The sequence below is a fragment of the Schistocerca serialis genome, chromosome 8, assembly GCF_023864345.2.
Source record: "Schistocerca serialis cubense isolate TAMUIC-IGC-003099 chromosome 8, iqSchSeri2.2, whole genome shotgun sequence".
Lineage (NCBI taxonomy): Eukaryota > Metazoa > Arthropoda > Insecta > Orthoptera > Acrididae > Schistocerca > Schistocerca serialis.
The window spans coordinates 162,725,080-162,750,640 of NC_064645.1; the positions used below are offsets into that span (position 1 = coordinate 162,725,080).

The 25,561-nt window shown below is 44.1% G+C and overlaps 1 protein-coding gene across 4 annotated transcripts in view; it reads left to right on the forward strand.

Annotated features, from left to right (window-relative positions):
• LOC126416717 (carotenoid isomerooxygenase) overlaps positions 1-25,561 on the forward strand; it is a 363,622-nt gene that overhangs the window by 201,888 nt on the left and 136,173 nt on the right. For all 4 annotated transcript variants that reach the window (XM_050084528.1, XM_050084526.1, XM_050084529.1 and 1 more), the window contains one exon: positions 14,639-14,765. In XM_050084528.1, the coding sequence (XP_049940485.1) occupies positions 14,639-14,765 (127 nt within the window). The remainder of the gene's footprint in view (positions 1-14,638; positions 14,766-25,561) is intronic.

The window sequence follows — 25,561 nt, forward strand, 5'->3', positions numbered from 1 at the left end:
AATTACGAAATTCAGATTTGATTCATACTGCGCATAATAAAAGCTCATGGCCAGAGGTGTAATGTGGCAAAGCACTAAGATGCACTTCTCAGCCGTTGTCGAGAAAATCGACAGTTAAAAGAAACCGTTGCAGTGGAATACACTCTACGATTAATAATTCTCTACAGCGTCGTGGCGCAGCGGTAAGCGCTCTAGTTCGTAATCCGAAGGTCGCCGGATCGAATCTCGCGCTATGCAACCTTTTTTTTTAGTATTTGTTTTTTATAATTCAAATATATATATATATATATTTCCCGGCAATCAGTTGCAACAATTATGCATATAATAAGTTGTTGAAAGTCGTTTGTCGTGGAAAAACTGGCGACTTCGAACATCATTATGTTTTCCGCAAACAAAGTTGTATTTCACAAATGTTATTAATTGTCTTCATAATGTTAACCACGCATAGTTAACGGAAGACGTAGAAACGATATTCCGAAACGAATACGTAGAGCGTAAGTCAAACGTTCGAATTAGAATAGAGACCCCACGAACACAAATTTGCTGTGGCAGGTATGAAATATAAACTCCGTTACTCGCTCGTTACACTTGAATGACAGATGTTGAATGGGCCGAAACGAGCCGCCGCATAACAGCGTAGTTGCCTGCTAACTTCGAAAGAAGGTAGATGCGGTCCCTAGCGCAACTTATAACATTGTCGAAAATCAGTGCGGACGGGAGAGCTTTGGTACACCCTGTTAAAAAAAACTGAAAAATTGAGGCGGTACAATTGGAGAGCGATCCGCCTTCACCAACATGCATAAGCAATTCATTAATAGTATATATATATATATATATATATATATATATATATATATATATATATATATATAATTTGAATTACAAAAAACTAATAATAAAAAAAATTTGCATGGCGCGAGATTCGATCCGACGACCTTCGGATTACGAACCCGAGCGCTTACCGCTGCCCCACGACGCTGTAGAAAATTACTAATCGTCAAGAGTATTTCACCGGAACGGTTCCTAAAAGGCTGAGAAGTGCATCTTGGTGCTTTGCCACATTACACCTCTGGTCATGAGCTTTTATTATGCGCAGTATGAATCGAATCTGAATTTCACAATTGGCGGCCTCCCCTTGTCAGTAAACAGACGTATTTTTCCCCCGCAAGCGTGAACCTACTAGTTCTTAGTTTTAACACCAGGGCGCAGCACCTTGAAAGGTACGATCAACGAGTTAAAATTTCACGATTCGTCTGCTACTTTACAACTCATCGTGTGCAGATAATGATTACTTCTAAAAATCCAAAAGGTGTGTAAATAATTATTTTGTCTAAATGTTAGACTGAGGATCTGTGTTTTTTACTAACGTTCGATAACTGTTCTAGATGATGATAATTAGTTCAGATTTGTATAAATTTTGTGCTTTATTATGAAATAATCCATTTTCTGAAAGGCCTTGTATGTGGACACCAGGTCATAATTCATATCTACTAATCTCAGTTTGGTCATCGACAATGGAATACTGAAATATTTCTACACTCTATAGCAATGCGTGAAACATTAACTAATGAAGCAATTAAGCTCTTTTTAATGGCAGTAATACGTCGGTTATCTGATTGGGAAGATGAGGAATTCTCGTTTGTGTCTGAAGACTGCCCTGCTGAGGTTGATGAAACTGACTGTTAAACAATAAGAACGATAACATGGCGTGCTCTTAGCTGGGCGCAGCGTACGTCATTGTACAGTGAATTTCTCTTACGGCAAAGATGTAGACGATGTAGAAAATGTAAATAAAAGTCAAGCAGAGCTGTGTAGCATCGTAACCAATTTCAGAAATCAGATTTCAAAATGTCGACCAACTACCAAAATTTCTTGTCGCAAGGAATGCCTCAGAGTGCGGTAAACATGGCTGGAATTCCAAGATAAGAGATATGTGCCTCAAATGTGGAATGTATTTATGTATTGTGAAAAATAATTGTTTTGAATCTTATTAGAAAACCTACGGTAAAGATTTATTTACAAACTTATTACTTGCGAGAAATTATATATATATCCATTGATAGTGACCGGGCCAAATATCTCACGAATAAGCGTCAAACGAAAAACTACAAAGAACGAAACTTGTCTAGCTTGAAGGGGGAAACCAGATGACGCTGTGGTTGGCCTGCTAGATGGCGCTGCCATAGGTCAAACGGATATCAACTGCGCTTTTTTAAAATAGAAACCCACATTTTTTATTACATACGCGTTTAGTATGTAAAGAAATATGAATGTTTATCAGCAATAGACTACCTAATTGTTTTTCTTATCATAAATTAGTTTTAACAGTAAGCCAAAGTACATCTCCGTGGTGACATTTTGTGTGCCGTAGAGCTTGCTATACTTGTGTTGTCAAATAATATCAGGTATCACATAGTTTATGATCTCGGCTGTACGTCGTCACGTGACCAAGCTTTGCTGCTGCAAAGGCCGTGGGTCCACTCCTTACAGGCGAGGTCACATGAGGAACCGGTTACGGTGTTTATGCCCGAGAAAGAGAAGAATTCTATCTGGTAACAACTGCAGTGACATCAGCGTAGGTCTTGACAAAATATCAGCATCGTGCAAACACTTGCAATTACTATGTATTGAAATCCAAAATTATGCGCTTCACGAAATGTAATGGCGTGGCATCACCTGCCTATTGCGGTTGGAAAAAAAGTGGAATTTGTTGTGGGACGTAGTGGAACATTCAACCCTATAGTTTCATGAAGTTCCGATAGGTGGCAGCGCTATACGTAGCTTACAAAATGGCGTCTGTAACGGAGGTGCGTTCAAACCAGAGAGCTGTCATTGAGTTTCTTTTGGCAGCAAAACAGAGCATCGCAGATATTGAAGGGCGCTTGCAGAACGTCTATGGAGACGTGGCAGTGAGCAAAAGAGCGGTTAGTCGTCGGGCGAGGCGTCTGTCATCATCGCAGGCAGGACACGCAAACCTCCCGGACCTCTCGTGTGCTGGTCGACCGCACACAACTGTGACTCCTGCGATGTTGGAGCGTGTGGACACTCTCATTCGATATGATCGATCGATCACAGTCAAACGCCTCTCTGCTCAACTGGACGTTTCTGTTGGTAGTGCTGACACACTTGTCCACCAGTCAGGATATTCAAAGGTGTCCCCCCGCTAGGTTCCTCGTCACCTAACATAAAGAGCAACGAAGGACAGTTTGTGAGGAATTGCTTGCGCGTTACGAGGCCGATCGTGACAATTTTTTGTCGAGCATGGGTTCATCTCTTCGAAACGGAAACAAAACGGCGATCTATGGAGTGGCGCCACATCAATTCTCATCCGAAGAAAAAGCTCAAAGCGCACCCCAAGCCGGTAAAGTCATGGAACTGTGAATGGGGTTTTCAGTTTGATGGCCTCCCTCATGATGGAACGACCAACTCCGAAGTGTACTGTGTTCCCCTCAGGAAACTGAAGAAACGATTTCCGCATGTCGTCGCCACATAAACGCAAACGAACTTCTCCTTCCACATTGCAAAGCAAACCCGCACACAGGTTTACGCACCCGAGACCAGCTCACAAAATTTCATTGGACTGTTCTTCCTCATCCACCCTACAGCCCGACTTCCATCTTTTTGGCCCAATGAAGGATCCAGGCCATGGATGATGTGGAAGTTATTGATGTAACACGACTTTGGCCCCGACGTCGACCATGAGAGTGATACCATGCAGGCAGACAGGTCTCCCTAGTAAGGTGGCGTAATGTCGTCGCATTGATGGCCGATTATGATGAAAAATAGTATTTTGTATCCAAAGGAATGGAAAATACTATAGTGTGTCGGAATCCTGATAAAAACTTACCTTCTTTCAGAAAAAATGTTATTACTTACCGAGCGACCCTCGCAAATAAATAAAACCACTTTCCTCAACATGGATTCCACCTCAGTGACTTCATCCTATAGCGTCCTCTCCCACTTCCTCTGTCGTCAGTGTCATTCATTTCTACTTCACATGGTCAGCTGTTTTCCGCTCGATTTTTTCATACTGTTATTACGAGGTAACACCGAGCGCAACGTGCAACTGCAGCTCCTCCTGACTGCAGGTTTGCACTTGCAATCATGCAGCAACAAGCTACAAACTGACCATCTGACCGGCGCGACAGAAATAACGAGAGTTACGCACTACTCGTCGCACGGCCAGTAGGACGCATTCTAACTAGCGGGCAGTTTTATGCCGGGTAAATTCATGGAGAAAACATAAAAATGCAGCGAATAAAGCAGACATGAGGCTGGCAAGAAGTGAAAGTTAGTAAAGCAGTAATTTGTATAGGAGAAATGGAAAATTGTAGACGCAAATATGGCTAGGGGAAAGACTTATGTTACATGAAGGAAAATTAAGGACACCTTTAGAGAAGAGAGAAACAGCTGTACAAATATCAAGAGAGCGGATGGTAAACCAGTAGCCTACCACCCATGTAACGGAAGGCCGAAAGATGGGAGGAACACAAGACAAAAAAGATTGAAAACAATGTTATGGGAAGGGAAGAGGTAGTAGAGAAAGATGTAATGGGAGATGTGATACCCCAACAAGAACTCGGCAAAGCACTGAAAGACCTATGTTGGCAGAAGGCCTCTGAAGTAGACGACTCAGAAATATTGAGATCCTTCGAAGAACCAGGCATGAAAAACGTGTTCCACGATATATTTGGGATCCACGAAAATACCTTGGAACTCAGTAAGAACGTAATAATCCTAATCCCAAAGAAGACTTTTGGTGACAGATGTGTATATTGCAGATCCATCAGCATAATAAGAAACTATTGCAAAATACTAACACGAATTATTTACGGAAGGAAGAAAATTCTAGTAGAAGCCGAACTCAGTGAAGATTAGTTTGGATTCCGGAAAAATCTGTTCTTTGCAGGTAGACTGAAGAAAGTTAAATCTAAATTTATAGAAGTTGTTGATTTACAGAAAGCTTTTGACAATGGTAGACTGGAATACGCTTTTTGAAGTTCTGAAGATAACATGGTAAAGACAGGAGCGAAAGATTACTTAGAACTTACACAAAATCCAGACTGCATTTCTGAGAGTCGAAGTAGGCGAAAAGGAAGCGGCACTTTTGAAGGGTCGTAGCGTGCCCGTGATGTTATTCAGTCTGTACTTTGGGCAGGTTATGAAAGAAACCATAGAGAAATTTTGGGATAGAATTAAAGTGCAGGCAGAAGAAATAAAAACTTGGAGGTTTTCTGATGACAATATAATTCAGAGACGACAGAGGATTTGGAAGATCAGTCGAACAGAATACATACTGTCTTGAAACCAGATTAAATTAACAATTCGAATAAAAGTTAAACAAGGAAAATAGAGTGTAGTAAATTGAGTCGGGTGGTGTTGAGGGAATGAGATTACAAAATGAGACATAAAAAATAGCAGATGAGATTTGCTTTATGGGTAGCAAAACAACTGACGATGACCGAAGTGTAGATGCTATCAGATTCTGTAGACTTGGAGTAGCAAGAAAAATGTTTCCGAAAAGGAGAAACATTTGAACATCGTATATAATTTTAAGTTATAGAAAGTCTTTTCTGAAAGGATGTGTCTATAGTGTAACCTTTTATGGAAGTGACAATAAACTGTTCAGACAAGAAGAGATCAGTAGATTTTGACACACCGAATAATACCGAAAATTAAATGGGTGTGTAGAATAAATTACGAAGAGGTACTGAATGGAACTGGAGAGAAAAGAACTTTAGAGCGCAGCTTGACTAAACGGAGGGATCAGTTGATAGATCACGTCCTGTGGTGTCAAGGAATCAAGAATTTCGCAATGGAGCGATTGTTGCTGTTGTGGTCTTCAGTCAAGAGACTGGTTTGATGCAGCTCTCCATGCTACTCTATCCTGTGCAACTTCATCTCCAAGTACCTACTGCAACGTATATCTTTCTGAATCTGTTTAGTGTATTATTCTCTTGGTCTCCCTTTACGATTTTTACCGTCCGCGCTGACCTCCAACACTAAATTGGTGATCCCTTGATGCCTCAGAATATGCCTTACCAACCGATCCATTCATCTAGTCAAGTTGTGCCACAAATTTCTCTTCTCTCCAATTCTATTAAATACATCCCCATTAGTTATGTGATCTACCCTATAATCTTCAGCATTCTTCTGTACCACCATATTTTGAACGTTTCCATTCTCTTCTTGTCCAAACAATTCATCGTCCATGTTTCACTTCCATACATGGCTACATTCCATAAAAAAACTTTCAGAAACGACTTCCTGACACTTAAATCTATACTCGATGTTAACAAATTTCTCTTCTTCAGAAACGCTTTCCTTGCCATTGGCAGTCTACATTTTATATCCTCTCTGCTTCGACCATCATCATTTATTTTGCTCCCCAAATAGCAAAACTCATTTACTACTTCAAGCGTCTCATTTCCTAATCTAATTCCCGCAGCATCACCCGATTTAATTCGACTACATTCCATTATCCTCGTTTTGCTTTTGTTGATGTTCATATTATATCCTCCTTGCAAGACACTGTTAATTCCGTTCAGCTGCTCTTCCAAGTCCTTTGCTGTCTCTGACAGAATTGCGATATCATCGGCGAACCTCAAAGTTTTTATTTCTTTTACATGGATTTTAATTCCTACTCTGAATTTTTCTTTTGTTTCCTTTACTGCTTGCTCAATATACAGATTGAATAACTTCGGAGATAGGCTACAACTGTGTCTCACTTCCTTTCCAACCACTGCTTCAATTTCATGCCCCTGGCCTCTTTATAACTGCCATCTGGTTTCTGTACAAATTGTAAATAGTCTTTCGCTCTCTGTATTTTACCTCTGCCACCTTCAGAATTTGAAAGAGAGTATTCCAGTCAACATTGTCAAAAGCTTTCTCTAAGACTACAGATGCTAGAAACGTAGGTTTGCCTTTCCTTAATCTTTCTTCTAAGATGAGTCGTATGGTCAGTATTGCCTCACGTGTTCCAACATTTCTACGAAATCTAAACTGATCTTCCCCGAGGTCGGCTTCTACAAGTTTTTCCATTCGTCTGTAAAGAATTCGCGTTAGTATTTTGCAGCTGTGACTTATTAAACTGATAGTTCGGTAATTTTCACATCTGTCAACACCTGCTTTCTTTGGGATTGGAATTATTATATTCTTCTGGAAGTCTGAGGGTATTTTGCCTGCCTCATACACCTTGCTCACCAGATGGTAGAGTTTTGTCAGGACTGGCTCTCCCAAGACCATCAGTAGTTCTAATGGAATGTTGTGTACTCCCGGGGCCTTGTTTTGACTGAGGTCTTTCAGTGTTCTGTCAAACTCTTCACGCAGTGTCTTATCTCCCATTTCATCTTCATCTACATCCTCTTCCATCTCCAAAATATTGCCCTCAAGTACATCGCCCTTGTATAGACCCTCTATATACTCCTTCCACCTTTATGCTTCCCTGCTTTGCTTAGAACTGGGTTTCCATCTGAGCTCCTGATATTCATGCAAGTGGTTCTCTTTTCTCCAAAGGTCTCTTTAATTTTCCTGTAGGCGGTATCTATCTCACCCCTCATGAGAAGCCTCTACATCCTTACATTTGTCCTCTAGCCATGCCTGCTTAGCCATTTCGCACTTCCTGTAGATCTCATTTTTGAGACATTTGTATTCCTTTTTGCCTGCTTCATTTACTGCTTGTGTCTGTAGTGTAGCCTTTTATGGAAGTGACAATAAACTGTTCAGACAAGAAGAGATCAGAAGTTTTTGACTTATGGTGCTACAGTAGAATACTGAAGATTAAATGGGTGTTTAGAATAATTGATGAAGAGGTACTGAAGGAACTGGAGAGAAAATAACTTTAGAACACAACTTGACTAAACGAAGGGATCAATTGATAGATCACGTCCTGTGACGTCAAGGAGTCGTGAATTTCGTAATGGAGGGAAGGTGGAGATAAAAGTTGTAGATCAAAATTTCAATATAGTAAGCAGCCTTTTTTAGGCTTGTGGGTTTGACAAATTTTTAGACAGCATAGTTGCGTGGAGATAACAGCGCTTAGTTTACTTATAATCAGTTATTCAAAATGACAGTCACAATGGCATTATTTTGCGCTAAACGGTTTCAACCCGCGATGGGGTCATCTTCAGGGCAATTTACACCACTTGATCGCTCGCTGGAGTCGTTACCCTACCTGTGCACGGTTGGTAACTATGTTGGTTGTGGGTTTCAGTACAGTGTAGCTATGAAGAGGCTGAAGACGACAGACTAGCTTGCTGAGTTGCATCCCATCATCTCCGGACTTAAGGCCACGACAACAAATTCACCATCTGCTAGCATATCAGCCCTATTAAACCGTCAGTTGTGTTTCGAATGTGCCTCTTGTTCTCAGAGTTCGCCTGAGGACAGGCCTGTAAGCACTGAGTGCTAAGATTTTGCCACAGTCCAGAGTACCTGGAGTCGACGTAGCGTCGTTGCGCGCTCACAGCCTTGAGATCTGCAAACGTGCGGCACGTGGCTGCGAGCCACTGACTGATATTGCATCACAGGCTGCAGGACTTCTGGACTGGACTCGCAGTGCAGCGCGTCTGCGACGAAGGCAGACAGCGCTCCAGCTGTGCGAACCTGAACTTCCACCCCAGCTTTGAATATCGTCTGTTACACACAGACGGTCGAATCACAATGGATCTTTCGCAGGGCTGTTCCATTGCTTTCGTGTTTCCCGGTTACCGTTAAGTAATGTCAAACGGCGCGTCATCTGATAAACTATCAGCCTGGTGCTGAGATTGCAAATTAGCTCCTAATGTAGGGAAATACATATAGTACACCTCACGAAACGTGAAAGCTTTGTTTCCATTGACTATTGAAATAACCCCCTGTCCACCAATTTTAATTCAAAAAAGTTAATTACAGTTATTTAATTGTTGTTTAAGGCAGAAGTAACAATACGAAAAAATACACTACTGGGCATTAAAATTGCTACACCAAGAAGAAATGCAGATGTTAAACGGGTATTCATTGAACAAATATATTATACTAGAACTGATATAAGATTATATTTTCACCCAATTTGGGTGCATAGATCCTGAGAAATCAGTACCCAGAACAACCACCTCTGGCCATAATAACGGTCTTGATACGCCTGGGCATTGAATCAAACAGAGCTTGGATGGCGTGTACAGGTACAGCTACTCATGCAGCTTCAACACGATACCACAGTTCATCAAGAGTAGTGACTCGCGTATTGTGACGAGTCAGTTGCTCGGCCACCATTGAGCAGACGTTTTCAATTGGTGAGAGATCTGGAGAATGTGCTGGCCAGGGCAGCAGTCGAACATTTTCTGTATCCAGAAAGGCCCGTACAGGACATGCAAAATGCGGTCGTGTGTTATCCTGCTGAAATGTAGGGTTTCGCAGGGATAGAATGAAGGGTAGAGCAACGGGTCGTAACATATCTGAAATGTAACGTCCACTGTTCAAAGTGCCGTCAATGCGAACAAGAGGTGACGGAGACGTGTAACCAATGGCACCCCATACCATCACGCCGGGTGATACGCCAGTATGGCGATGACGAATACACGCTTCCAATGAGCGTTCACCGCGATGTCGCCACACACGGATGCGTCCATCATGATGCTGTAAACAGAACCTGGATTCATCCGAAATAATGACGTTTTGCCATTCGTGCAACAGTTTCGTCGTTGAGTACACCATCGCAGGCGCTCCTGTGTGTGATGCAGCGTCAAGGGTAACCGCAGCCATGGTCTCCGAGCTGATAGTCCATGCTGCTGCAAACGTCGTCGAACTGTTCGTGCAGATGGTTGTCGTCTTGCAAGCGTCCCCATCTGTTGACTCAGGGATCGAGACGTGGCTGCACGATCCGTTACAGCCATTTGGATAAGATGCCTGTCATCTCGACTGCTAGTGATGCGACGCCGTTGGGATCCAGCACGTCGTTCCGTATTACCCTCCTGAACCCACCGATTCCATATTCTGCTAACAGTCATTGGATCTCGACCAACGCGAGCAGCAACGTCGCGGTACGATAAACCGCAATCGCGATAGGCTCCAGTCCGACCTTTATCAATGTCGGAAACGTGATGGTACGTATTTCTCCTCCTTACACGAGGCATCACAAAACTGTTTCACCAGTCAACCGCGGTCAACTGCTGTTTGTGTATGAGAAATCGGTTGGAAACTTTCCTCATGTCAGCACGTCGTAGGTGTCGCCACCGGCGCCAACCTTATGTGAATGCTCTGAAAAGCTAATCATTTACATATCACAACATCTTTTTCTTGTCGGTTAAATTTCGCGTCTGTAGCAAGTCATCTTCATGGTGTAGCAATTTTAATCGCCAGTAGTGTATTTCCAGCCCTTTCGTTTACTAAGGTGGTTGGGGGAGGGGGGGTGTTGTGTTTGGGGTAGGACATACAGGATTATTCATAAATACTTGCATTGTTGGAGAATACGAAGCAGGCCGTTGTGGTCGAGCGGTTCTATGTGCTTTAGTCACTGTGCGGCTGGTCCCGGCGGAGGTTCGAGTCCTCCCTCGGGCAGGGGTGTGTGTGTGTGTGTGTGTGTGTGTGTGTGTGTGTGTGTGTGTGTGTGTGTGTGTGTGTGTGTGTGTGTGTGTGTTTGTCTTTAGGATAATTTACGTTAAGTAGTGTTAAGCGTAGGGACTGATGACCTTAGCAGTTAAGTCCCATAAGATTTCGTACAAATTTGAACACATTTTGCCTCAGTCCGGATGCACGCGGCTGCTACGGTCGCAGGTTCAAATCCTGCCTCGGGCATGGATGTGTGATGTCCTTAGGTTAGTTAGGTTTAAGTAGTTCTAAGTCTAGGGAACTGATGACTTCAGATGTTAAGACGCATAGTGCTTAGACCCATTTGAACCATTTTCAGAAGATGACTACGCAAAAACATACTCAAAACAGAAACATATCACAGGACAGAGCATCTCACCAAGTGTGTAACTTACTCTACAGTGGATTGGCATGGGCTTAGTTTGTGATGTGGTCAATTCGTGGTTGCAAGTCGCTGCCACAATGTGTCCGTGAAGGCATCTCGCATTGCGGCTCTGCTAATTGGGTTGCCTATCTGCTGGTGCGAACTAATTCGATGTGGCAACACGCAGACGAGGGTTAACAATGAAACTTGAGGACAGCACAACTACATGTGCAATCTGTAATTATAAAAGCTCTGCTAACCATCAATAGGCTTTACCTGTGGGACATCGATACATAGCAATAACAGGCAGCAAATTGCAACTGATTATCAGAGAAGCTATCACGGGCCACATACCTCCTGGTGGTAATCAAAGCATTAATAAATTACAACAAAATGGCTCAAATGCCTCTGAGCACTATGGGACTTAACTGCTGTGGTCATCAGTCCACTAGAACTTAGAACTACTTAAACCTAACTAACCTAAGTACATCACACACATCCATGTGCGAGGCAGATTTCGAACCTGCGACCGTAGCGGTCACGCGGTTCCAGGCTGTAGCGCCTAGAACCGCACGGCCACTCCGGCCGGCTAAATCACAACAATAAACTGTCACGTCATACAAGTATTTGGCGGTAACAACGTGTTGAATTATGAAAAGTAGCGTCATAGGTACAGTTGTGGATGAAAGCAAATGACAGACCACTAATCATTAGCACAGTACTGGTGAACACAAGTTTGTCTTCAGAAGAGTGTTTGGGTCATGCTTGAATAATTTTCAGTTGTTTGGGACTGACACAATACTCTGGTGCGAGATTCTGACACAGACAAGACGGGTTGCTAACGCGATTGCTGAGGTCTGAAGATGATCCACAGAGCTCGAAACATATGACGCAATACTGAAAAATGTGCAACTCGGACTGAAGAATAAATGATAATTGTTGAATAGTTGGAAATAGCAGGTAGAAAACAGTCATGAATTCAGAGAAAACGTACAAAAAGTGAAGGGTTTTAAGAAGAAAACACAACAGAAGAGAGGAGGAACATGGACAGAAGAAAGAAGATAACAACAGAGAGCAAGAATTAACAAGTATTGGGAAGCTAAAAAAAAAGGAAAAGAATATGGTATCACGAAGAAGTTGTTTCACATACCCTCGAATTGGTCAAATAATGATGATGATAATAATAATAATCATAATGGTAATGGTGCAATTAGACAAAGGTCCTCATAAACTCATGTAAATATTCACTGCAGACCAGTTCAGGCTCAACACACAATTTAATATCGTATTTGGTGAAATGTGCTTTGCCTGAAACCAGTAAAAGAAGTGTAAAGTAAGGATTTCGCTGCTCCTATCTAAAGAATTCATCCAGTGTTCCGTGTAAACGGATCAGGATTTGTGGTGGCGTTCTACACTTATACCGCGAAATGCTACGACATACGGCGAGGTACCACTTTTTATGTGGACGAGGCTACACGTTGTCAAGTGGCCACACCTTGTTCGTGTTACGGGCAGGAATACAGTTTGTTTGTCGAGTATTAAAAGGCAGTGCCAGCTGACGAACCGGTCAGTGTGTTTACATTCGGGAAAGAAAAGGATGAAGTCACCGGTCGTCTGGCAAGTGCGGCACAAGGGCGCACTGAACGTAAAGTCTGAATGGACTTCTTCCTACTGCATTAACTGCTGTCGTCTCGGTGGTTAATACTAGCTCTTGATCTTTATGAGCAGGCTTTCTCGGTATTTTAACGTCTACCTTCAAGACACTGCCAATTCAGGGTTTTCAACATTTCCGTGACCCATTTCGGCAAGTCAGACAAACCTGTGACCATTGGTATTGGCCTGCTTTGTATACGCACATCTCTAGTAAGCACTACTTGTTCTGGGTCCCAAACACATATGTTACATTAAGCAGCGCAAAGTAGCCGCGCGGTTTGAGGCGCAATGTCACGGATTGCGCGGCCGCTCTCGTCGATGGTTCGAGTCCACCCTCGGGTATGTGTGTGTGTGTGTGTGTGTGTGTGTGTGTGTGTGTGTTTTATTCTTAGCATAAGTCAGTTTAAGTTAGTTGAAGTCGTGTGTAAGTCTAGGGACCGATGACCTCAGCGCCGCTGTGGCCGATAGGTTCTAGGCTCTTCAGTCCGGAACCGCGCGGCTGCTACGGTCGCAGGCTCGAATCGTGCCTCGGGCATGGATGTGTGTGATATCCTTAGGTTAGGTTTAAGTACAGGGTGATCAAAAAGTCAGTATAAATTTGAAAACTAAACCACGGAATAATGTAGATAGAGAGGTAAAAATTGACACACATGCTTGGAATGACATGGGGTTTTATTAGAACAAAAAAAGTTCACAAGATGTCCGACAGATGGCGCTGGACAGCAAAACTGCTACCGTGACGGGTGAGAGGTACGCCGATATGTTACAGAATCGCATCATCCCCAGCCTGTCTAATAAACACCTGCTGGCTCCACCCCATATTGCTAGACGGGTGAAAGATCTCTTGCGCGCGTTGTTTGGTGATGATCGTGTTCTCAGCCGCCACTTTCGTCATGCTTGGCCTCCCAGGTCCCCAGACCTCAGTTCGTGCGATTATTGGCTTTGGGTTTACCTGAAGTCGCAAGTGTATCGTGATCGACCGACATCTCTACGGATGCTGAAAGATAACGTCCGACGCCAATGCGTCACCATAACTCTGGACATGCTTTACAGTGCTGTTCACAATGTTATTCCTCGACTACAGCTATTGTTGACGAATATAGGTGCACATGATGAGCATTTCCTGTAAAGAACATCATCGTTGCTTTGTCTTTGTTATGCTAATTATTGCTATTCTGATCAGATGAAGCGCCATCTGTCGGACATTTTTTGAACGTTTTTATTCTTTTTTGTTCTAATAAAACGCCATGTCATTCCAAGCATGTGTCTCAATTTGTACCTCTGTATCTACATTATTCCGTGATTTATTTGGTTAGACACTGGACTCGCATTCGGAAGGACGACGGTTCAATCCCGCGTCCGGCCATCCTGATTTAGGTTTTCCGTGATTTCCCTAAATCAGTCCAGGCAAATGCTGGGATGGTTCCTCTTAAAGGGCACGGCCGACTTCCTTCCCTAATCCGATGAGACGGATGACCACGCTGTCTGGTCTCCTTCCCCCAACCAACCAACCAACCAACCAACCAACCAACCGTGATTTATTCAGTTTTCAAATTTATACTGAATTTTTGATCACCTGGTAGCTCTAAGTCTAGGGGACTGATGACCCGAAATGTTGTCCCATAGTGCTTGGAGCCATTTCAGCCAGTTTTTATGACCTCAGCAGTTTGGTCCCTTAGGAATTCACACACATTTCAACATTTTGTCACTTTAATTTACATTTAAGGTCAACTTTCAGTACCAAACATCGTCCGTCTGAGATTGGTCCGCACTTGATTTTGTCCCCCGCAACTAACGAAGCGCCGTATGGTGATCTTCTTGTTTCGTGTTTGTATTTGTGTTTTCCGGAGAGAGCTGACTTGATTTCATGGGCCCCATAAACACTTGTCTGAATACAGAGGCTCGATGACTTACTTCGGCGCCGAGAGGGCTCTACTGCCGTGATTGAGATCGTATCTGAACTGTAAGCGTATAGAGTGGGTGCCTGGTGGTAGTACGCTGATTTGCTTCTCCTGATCCAAGAATGATTAGCCGAGGCTTTGCGTGCTTTTTCAGGTGGGCGAGCCCGATCCTGCGGAGAAGGCCAAGCCTGGGGAGCGGCTGTACCCCAACTGCGACACGTCAGTGTGGCTGAGGTCCTGCACGCACGAGGTCGAGCAGCCCCTGGAGGGCACCGTCACAGGTGAGCGGACGCACCACGCTACTGCCCTTACCCATTCACTGAACTAACTTCCGTTTACTAAAAATTTGTTTTACAATACTCTGAAAGTACATACACTACCGGAAAAAAATTAGTACACCTGGAAAGACGACGTTGATTTTGATCCGATGACGCAATTTGCGCCGGCCGCTGTAACTGAGCGGTTGCAGGCGCTTCAGTCCGGAATCGCGCTGTTGTTACGGTCGCAGGTTCGAATCCTGCCTTGGGAATGGGTGTGTGTTCTAGTATGATAAAAAAATTATAGGTTATTATTATTAAATATATCTCAATTCTTTCAATTTAAATCTGTATTTCATACTAGAATGCCGTGTTCCCAGTTCGGCACAGCTTTGCCACAGGACACACGAAAGCGGTCTAAGACGTCCGTGCCCGCATCACGTGGTCGTGCGGTAGCGTTCTCGCTTCCCACGCCCGGGTTCCCGGGTTCGATTCCCGGCGGCGTCAGGGATTTTCTCTGCCTCGTGATGGCTGGGTGTTGTGTGATGTCCTTAGGTTAGTTAGGTTTAAGTAGTTCTAAGTTCTAGGGGACTGATGACCACAGATGTTAAGTCCCATAGTGCTCAGAGCCATTTTGAAGACGTCCGTCTTCTGGTCGACTCCTGATCGTTGTCAGAAGGAGGCTAGTTTTTGATCACGCAAAGACTTCTATTATTTGGAAAAGAACAACCCGGATTTCTTTGCGTAATCAGTATGAATTTTATAATTACCTAAGGGACCTTAACAATGAATAGTAAAAAAAAATTGCATTTGCAAATGAAATCACTAATAAATGGGGCAGCTATGAGTTGTATAGAAGACAAGGAGCGGCCTTCTGTACACGACCAGGATGCCGCAGTATTCTCTGCTGTAGTAAAGGCTGTTTGACATTTATAAAAATAATATGGCGTGGAAGTAAAAGAAGTATAAAGGAAAAGAACAGAATAAGAAGTCTGGTAAACACTAAATATATTCAAACAATTCTCACTAGCAAATTAGGGCTTATTTATAAACAATATAACTTACATGAGTACTTTTTTTAACAGTATGGTGGGATCAGGTTTCAGCCTGTCCTGTGCTGTCTCCTTGGTTCACGTTTTTGTCACAAATTACAGTCATTACTTTTCTCCTTTCGTTAAAGACAATTCTTGCACTGTTCAACACCTCCGATAACAATAACTTGCTGATTTACAGTTTCGAACATGAATTACTTTGATTTTATTAATTGTGTTGTCGGCACGCTGGCAAAACCGCTCACTTTTCTAGCTTAAAGTCGACCTTCTTTACGTTTTCACATTACAAGCAGCAGTACATTAAAATCTGAAGATCTACAAAAGTTTTTTTTTTTTATTATTTAGATCGAAGCGGAACGACAGTTCAGCTTCTGTTAAAATGTTTCTTTGACTGCGCAATCGATGTATTAGCGTCCGCGCTAGACGCGCATCTTTACAGTTATGTAAATTATACAAAACAAATGTCTTTCAAAGAATATGTCTCATCTTATAAGTTGATCATTTAATATACAGATAGGTGAATGCCTTTCCAAGGGTACTCAAAACTTTCGTAGGACGGAAATACCAATAATATTACAGTGTGATGTCCTTTTGTTAGTTAGGTTTAAATGGTTCTTAGGGGACTGATGACCTCAAGTCCCAGGGGATGGGACGGATTAAGGATTTGTATGTGTGGAGGATGGTAGAGGGGTGCAACCCCCACGTCCGGCCAGAGAGGAGTTTGAGGAGTCGGAGGCGGTTGTGGGCTTTGGATTCGATGGAGCAGAGATGAGGGATCCAGGTGAGGTTACGGTCAATGGTGAGACCAAGGTAGGTGAGGTGGGGGTGAGGCGGACAGAACAGGCGCAGACAGTAAAGGAGAAATCCAGGAGCCGGAAGGAGCGAGTGGTACGACCTACGATGATTGCCAGGGTCTTGGAAGGATTGATTTTCAAGAGCCACTGGTTGCACCATTCAGCAAAAAGGTCAAGGTGATTGTGGAGAAGGCGTTGGGACCGTTGGAGGGTAGGAGCGAGGGCGAGGAATGCCGATGTGCGGCCGAGCGCCGGCCTTTAAAGCACTTCGGCGGATGAGTACCTCGGAACTATTTTCCATCACGTTGTTTGACGTGTGAAAATAGTTCCGGGATCTGCAGCGACCTCTTCCTTATGTTTATGTGGGCTGGTAGTGGCCCCTGGTGGCCGCTGGTGTCTTTGCTGTGTTGTTGTTGTTGTTGTTGTTGTTGTGGCCGTTCATCAGTATTGCCTGTCGGTTGTGTAGTGCTTCGGTGTGCCTGCGAAGCGGGCAACCCGCGGCTGCAGGCTGTCAATTTGGTTGCTGATACTCTAGGCACCGTGATGTCTAGTAGAGAAGGCCACAGCAATGGTAATGGTTTCAATGTCGTCCACCAACAGATAATGTGGTGGCGTAGCTACCAGAGCGCCATCCATGTCTATCCTCTAATAGGGAACGATCACAGGCAGAAAGCTCAACGTTGAGGAAACATGTGGAGCAAGTAGGCAACCATGCCACAGAGAGGTATTTATGCTTCCTACAGCCAACTGAGCGAGTTTGAAAGGGGGCAGATTGTAGCCTTCCGAGTGGCGGGATGGTCCTTTCGGGAAACTGCCACACAATTTGGACGGGTTGCGTCAGTTGTGCAATGGTGCTGGTACCAGCGGTCACGTGAACAGTCTCACTCCTGTAGACGAGGTTCTGGACGCCCAAACTGCACAGACGCCCACCAGGATCGTCGCATTGTACAGCCAGTAGTGACATATGGCTACCACAGGACAGATAATAGAGCTTAGGAGCCAAGACGCGCACACACATCTAGTCCGTCTTTTACTCACTACACAGCATCGATGTGCACGACTCGACTGGTCCCGTCAGAGCATCACTTGGAAGACGGAATGGCGCGCCTTGGTCTTCACTGATGCAGCAGTTTCTACCTGCACGCAAGTGGTGGTTTCTGCCGTGCGTGGCTCATGTGCCCGCCACCATGTATTTTACATCCGGTTTTTAACGTACTTCCACCTCACTACGTTAATTTAAATTACTACTGTCACTGAATTGCTGCTGCGCTTAATCGTGAGCGGCGCTAGCAGCGCACATCGATATATCCCCTCTCGTAGTATCTTTGCTGGACTGCTATTCCTTCCCGCTCATTGTGAGTTGGTCGCAGTTCGGGTTGCGAGTTCAGGCTGCCAGGCAGTTGGAACGCGTCTGGATCGCAGTCCGGACTTGCCAGTCGGGGAGTTGCAATGCGGCACTCGTTCAGTCGGGTTGGAGCAGCAGTGAGGTCTGCGTCGACATGGCTCGCCCGACCATTGCCTCCACTTAGTACTTGAGCCGGGCCACAGTCTTGGTGGATCGTCGGTCGGTCGTCCTACCGGGCGACGTGTTTTGGCTCGACGATCGTTTGAATCGTGTGTGTGTGTGTGTGTGTGTGTGTGTGTGTGTGTGTGTGTGTGTGTGTGTGTCCGTGTGCGCGCGCGCGCATCGACTCCCGATTTGTCTTAGTGCGTGCTTAGTCATTGTTGTGTATCATTCAAGTCTTAGTGCAAGTGTTCGGCAGGTTGTGTGCAGTTGGCGTTATTTCCACTGACGACGATTTTAGATGTTGTCGGCATTCTGCTGGAGTCGGTCGGTTGTTGCGGACGAGGGAAGTTGTCTTCGCGCGGTGCAGTCGGCTGGGGCCGCTGGCAGCCCCTGCTCAGTGTCGGAGCGTGTGTGGAGCTGTCCGATCGCTACGAGCTTAGAGGTTCACCAACCCAGGACGTCAAAATTGAGTAGTGGTTTCAACTACCCAAGCCACGTCTATGCATGCTGTGGTGGTTCGCTTCGGTCCATAACTTTCACAAAATTCGCAAAAGATTTCACTGGCTTTACAGTTTTTTGCTGTGAGAAATTTTTCTATAGAACGTACCTGACAACTGACAGGACTTGTGATTGCAGCAAACATTCTGAAAACACGTGGCTCGGAGAGGAAGAAACACGATCCTGATTCTCCACTGTTCACAGCGTACTAGTTCAAGATGCATTCCACCGCGAGAGCGGCGCCACTATCTACTATTACGCATGCTGCATGCAAACGGAAGTTTCTTTGTAAACAGCCCTAGTATTACGCGTTCTGCCCGAAGGCATGTGTCCACAGCGTTGCTCACCATGCCCTTTCTGCTTTTTTCTTCAGACCTCTTCTGTAAATACAAACTGTTCCTCTGTTGTGTTCGTATTTCACTTTGTGCTTCACGCCTCTCATTGAAGCGATGTAACCAATTTTGCCGCGTAAAGTGCGTCGCAGTCTACCGTCCCATTCAAACTATAGTCGGATTTACATCAGTTAGCATCTGATGTCTAAGGGGAGGTTTACTATCTTTGGCCCGAAAAAAGCATGTTCTTTGAGAGTTTTTTTCAAGGGATGTGTTATGGATATCAATGTCAAATTTGGTGAAAATGTTTATTGATATTTCCTCTACATATTGGAATTTTTTCGATTTGAAATGTCGAAGAGCAAAGGTGGAAGTGCCGTCGAAACGAAATAAAATTTCGATGTAGACCTCCACGCGCGGTATTTCACAGGTAAACCGGCTGGTCTGATATCAAAATTGAGTTGACGTTAGCGAAGTATATAAGATTCTTGAGGAGTTGTACCTCGCTTGAGTTGTTTGTACCATAGGAAACAAAATGGTGGCCATTTGAACAGGTTTTTTTTTTTCATCGATTTTTCGACTTCGTTGGTCAAGTAAAAATATTTGTAGTTGACGGATCGGAAGAAAAGTGGTAAAACTCCTAGACGATTTAGTAATCTTAGTCGAAAATAATCATGCCAATCGGTTTAGTAGATTTGAAGTTACCATATTGCGCGATAAAAAAGTCATTTCGAGAAATACGCGTTTAAAGTTTTGACTACATATAAATGCAGTATTATGCAACGTACGTTCAGTCTGCTATTCCAGGTCCATAAACTAGTCAGTCCTCTTCCTCATAGAGGCCATTCTGCTCGATCTGCGCTGCTCCAGAGACGCTCGTACAGCCGGTGGCAAGTGGTTTTCGGCCGCTTGAATCCGGTGGTGGTCCGAATGCTTGGCGAACTACGTCGAATAGAGTCCCAGGGTGACGTCCATCGTTTTCATGGTCTTCAAAGTTGCTGAATACCCTTCATTGAAGCTGCTCACTGCCAGGAAAGTCGCAAACTCCACAGTCTTCGCACCAGAGTGCAAATGCTTGGGGGGCTAACTTCCAAACACACGCGTTCAAACTTTCATTTGAATTTTGTGTGTTTCCTCCCAAGCACCGGTACAATTAACTCGTCCTCCGAAAGAAAAAAACTGGTGCGTGAAAAAGGCCGATTTCAGCCACGTGCTTTTTTTTTTTTTTTTTTCAAACGCGAATAACAAACATTTCCGTTCCGTATTCGGAAAAACTGTTTCAGGTGTGGATTCTAAACACTTTTATGGATCCAAAAATGCAATTTAAAAAAACGAGTTTTTGAACCAAAAGATAGTAAAACTCCCTTTAAGGTCCGAACTTGCGATGTTCTCGCGACCAGTAGTCTATTGTCTGCAGCCATCACAGCGTTCTGCTCCCCAATGTGGTAGAAGAGATCGCTTTAAAGTCTCTCTCTCCTAAAAAAAAGTTAGGTAGAAAGTCTGAAACTCGTATGTAGTACCGGTTTCTCTGATGTACTTAACTATGTTCAAAATCCGTTCTTAATTTTAATTAGGACCGGAATTATGTTCATTTATTTCAACCGTCAGAAATTTTCTAATCCGCGAAACAACTTCAAAAGTAACACGTCATGTCTCGAAAACTGTTAAACTCACTAAAATAATGTGGCGTTCAAAACTTAAGGACGGAAGTAACTTTCGTATGAAATGTCACTTCCAAGTAAGATAGCTCGATGAAACTTGGACCATACATAGAAAAACGTGCTACAGTATAGTACCGGAAGAACTACGCAATGAAACGAACAGATATGACTTATTCAAAGACAATAATTACACTGAAGTCACCGCGATTTATGGTGGCCCTGGCTATCCCAAAAAGCGGGACGTCGTTCTTAAATATGCGATCACCATGGGCGGCAGTGCATGCTTTGCATCAGGTTTCCATGCTGGAAACAAGGTCATTTGGACGTGATGCAAAATGTCTCCCAAACGCATCAAACACATGCTCGATGTGATCTAAGTCGGGGCAACGGCCGGGCCAAACCATTCGCCGAACGTCCTCTCATCCCAAGAACCCCTTCATCTCCCCTGTTCGTTGCGGTCGCGCACTGTCATCCATAAAAATATCAGGACAGAATGCACTCCTGACAAGACGCACATAGGGAAGGAGAAAATCGTCACAACATTGGCCGGATTGTGTTCCGTATTCCAAGATTTGGAAGTCAGTACGTCCATGCAACATTATGTTTACGTCTACATCGATACTCTGCAAAACTCATTCAAGTGCCTGGCGGAGGGATCATCGAACCACCTTCACAATTCTATATTATTCCAATCTCCTATAGCGCGCGGAAAGAATAAACACCTTTACCTTTCCGTACGAGCTCTGATTTCCCTTATTTTATCGTGGTGATCGTTCCTCCCTATATAGGTCGGTGTCAACAAAATATTTTCGCATTCGGAGGAGAAAGTTGGTGATTGGAATTTCGTGAGAAGATTCCGTCACAACGAATAGCGCCTTTCTTTTTAATGATGTCCAGCCCAAATTCTGTATCATTTCTTTGACACTCTCCCCGTATTTCGCGATAATACAAAACGTGCTGTCTTTCTTTGAAATTTTTCGATGTACTCCGTCAGTCCTATCTGGTAAGGATCCCACAACGCGCAGCAGTATTCTAAAAGAGGACGGACAAGCGTAGTGTAGGCAGTCTCCTTAGTAGATCTGTTACATTTTCTAAGTGTCCTGCCAATAAAACGCAGTCTGTGGTTAGCCTTTCCCACAACATTTTCTGTGTCTTCCTTCCAATTTAAGTTGTTCGTAACTGTAATACCTAGGTATTTACTTGAATTTACGGCTTTCAGATTTGACCGATTTGTCGTGTAACCGAAGTTTGAGTTCCTTTTATCACTCATGTAAATGACCTTACACTTCTCGTTATTTAGGGTCAACTGCCACTTTTCGCACCATTCAGATATCTTTTCTAAATCGTTTTGCAGTTTGATTTGATCTTCTGATGACTTTGTTAGTCGATAAATGACAGCGTCATCTGCAAACAACCGAAGACGGCTGCTCAGATTGTCTCCCAGATCATTTTTATAGATAAGGAACAGCAAATGACCTTTAACACTATCTTGGGGAACGCCAGAAATCACTTCTGTTTTACTCGATGACTTTCCGTCAATTACTACGAACTGTGATCTCTCTGACAGGAAATCACAAATCCAGTCACATAACTGAGACGATATTCCACAAGCACGCAATTTCGCTACGAGCCGCTTGTGTGGTACCGTGTGAAAAGCCTTCAGGAAATCCAGAAATACGGAATAGATCTGAAATCACTTGACAGTAGCACTCAACACTTCATGTAAATAAAGAACTAGTTGTGTTTCACAGGAACGATGTTTTCTAAACCCATGTTGACTGTGTGTCAATAAACCGTTTTCTTTGAGGTAATTCATAATGTTCGAACACAATATATGTTCCAAAATCCTGCTGCATATCGACGTTAAAGATATGGGCCTATTATTTAGTGGATTACTCCTACTACCTTTCTTGAATATTTGTGTATGCCGCGCGGGATTAGCCGAGCGGTCTGGGACGCTGCAGTCATGGTTGTGCGGCTGGTCCCCGCGGAGGTTCGAGTCCTCCCTCGGGCATGGGTGTGTGTTTTTGTCCTTAGGATGATTTAGGTTAAGTGGTGTGTAAGCTTAGGGACTGATGACCTTAGCAGTTAAGTCTCATAAGATTTCACACACATTTGAGCATTTTTTTTTAATATTGGTGTGACCGGTGCAACTTTCCAGTCTTTGGGTACTGATCTTTCGTCGAGTGAACGTTTGTATATGATTGTTAAGTATGGAGCTAATGCATCAGCATACTCGGAAAGGAACCTAATTGGTATACAGTCTGGAGCAGAAGACTTGCTTTTATTAAGTGATTTAAGTTGCTTTACTACTCCTAGGATATTTACTTCTACGTTACTCATGTTGGCAGCTGTTCTCGATTCCAATTCTGGAATATTTACTTCGTCTTCTTCTGTGAAGGTATTTCGGAAGGCTCTGTTTAGTAACTCTGCTTTGGCAGCACTGTCTTTGATAGTATCTCTATTGCTATCGCGCAGAGAAGGCATTGATTGTTTCTTGCCGCTAACATACTTCACATACGACCAGAATCTCTTTGGATTTACTGCCAGGTTTCGAGACAAAGTTTCGTTGTGGAAACTGTTGTAAGCATCTAGCATTGAAGTCCGTGCTAAATTTCGAGCTTCTGTAAAAGATCGCCAATCTTGGGAATTTTCGCATGTTTGTTTCGTTGTCGACCGACACCATAACACCTGGACCACCAAAACGATCATGTTCGACAATGATCCAGGTTGCATAACGTCTTCCCGGCTCTCGCCATATGAGAGTATTCAGAGACAATCTGCTCTCATCCGAGAAGAGAACGCAACCCCACTCCTCCTTGCTCCAGCCCCTATTCTCACAGCACCGTTACAGACGGTACGGCCGATGTGCCGGTGTCAACGGGACACAATGTACAGGTCGTCAGGCAAAGCGAACACTCGTGAAGTCGCCGTCCCACTGTGGCACGTGAGTTTGCGTGCCTTGCGGTCCTGTTAAATGTGGTTACAATTGCACCTGCTGTTTGACGCGAGTTCTTCTGGCCTTTTGCACATTGTAGCGGCATTTGCTGATGTAGTTAACGGTGGTGGACAACCTCCTCTCCTTCGTGTAGCAGCGCCTGTGGTTCGAAACGCTCCCATGCATTTGAAACAATGCTGTGAGCAATATCAAACTCTTGGGACATGCTCGTTACATTTAACTGTTCTTCCAGTTTCCCGACGATTCTTTCCCGTGTTGAATCATCCAATGTTGTTTCCGGCCCACGTTGTAATGAACACCACCACAGCCCAGCAAACCTACTCGCTGATTGGCACACAGTGTTTTCCCTTTTCTTCAACTTCGTCGTGTTGCGGCGCTAGCCCCATCTGATGTTATAGCCACGCTGTCCTCACATCGTGTGACGTCCAGTTTTCTGTGCACAACTTGGTGACCTCTAGCATCATACACCCTCACTTTCATCGGTATCCACCAAATCGTTAATGTGGTACATTACTTAATCTATCTCGCCCTTAGTTTCTGCAGAGCTGTGAACTATTTTTTTCCCCCCAACGGCAAAGTTAAGTGCTATCGGGTTGGGCTAGCACTTGCATTGGTAACCGTCCTGTCTGCCGAGCGCTGTTGACAAGAGGGGTGCTGTCAGCCCTTCTGAGCCAAAGTGAGGAGTTACTTAATTGAGAGAGAGCGACTCCCGTCTCGTAAACTGACATACGGTCGGGAGAGCGGTGTGCTAACCACATGACCCTCTATATTCGCATCCAGTGACGTCTGTGGGCTGAGGATGACACGGCGGCCGGTCGGTCGGTTTCATTGGGCCTTCCGAAACCTGTTCGGACGGAGTGAACCTTTTTCGTTGAGTACTAAAATATCGGCATTTGGTATGTATAAGCTTGGAAAACGGCTTCTTCTTTGTTTGGAGGGAGAGATGTAGTCTTATGCAGCTGTTACTCAATACAGACTAATCGAAATCTCATGATTTCCTTTCATTCTTTTCCAGACATTCCCCCTATTAGTCCTTCCGAATCTTTCCCTTCTTGAACTACTACTACCACTACTACTACTTTTCCCCTATCCTTCTTCGCCTTCAATTTTGCACTTTTCTTTTGCTCTTCTTCACTTTTTTCCGAATGTCACAAAATTGGACCCCTATAGAAATGATGCCCACACGGCACGCGATCCAGCTGCAGTACCCTTGTCACGCCACTGACCCAGGAGGAAAAATGACCCTTTTTAAACCATACAGTTCAGGGCCCACTGGTCTGTTCTACGGCATGGATTACACTTTTTCTCTCAGTTATTGTGGTGACCACGAACTTGTTAAACCTACTGCTGCCTTCTATGCTATCATGGCTATGAAGTGGGTGAGTCAAACGAGAGAATGTGATAACAGAATTTTCGTAATGCTGAAAATATCTACTTCTACTCGAGGTAATTTCATTGCGACGTTAATTTTCTGTTAAGATGTTTTCAAGTGCTGTGCTGTGTTGCAGCTTCTCGCGTGTCTTACACACATGCAAATGCGCTGCTGTGTGGAATGCTGGTGCGCCATTTGCTAGGTAATCTGTTCGACAACTATTTTCCAAGCCATACCGGTTTAGAGTATAATTTATCATCCTTTGCAGCCTCCACTGACAGTTTGAGGTACTATTGCTAGGTAGTATAGAGCTCGGCAATTTCCATATGATGTTGCAGATCGCCCAGTAACACGTACACGGAACTGCCTCTGCCTGCATGCCATTATTAATTATGGCAGCCGACCGGCTGTCCTCGTAGCATAGTTTGGTTTTTCCGTCCACAGCTTAGTAGAAATACAACCAGGACGAGGCGTAGAAGTTCTAGTGTCAGCCTTTATTAGTTATTACATGTTTGCCTTACGTTATATGCATGTATTTATTTTTTTCGCAGCCTACCAGTAATGGGCGCATATCCAGGGTCGAGTTCTGAGGGAAATCTCAGTTCGTTTTGCCCCTTTCCTCTCCCTCTCATTGAACTTGCGGTT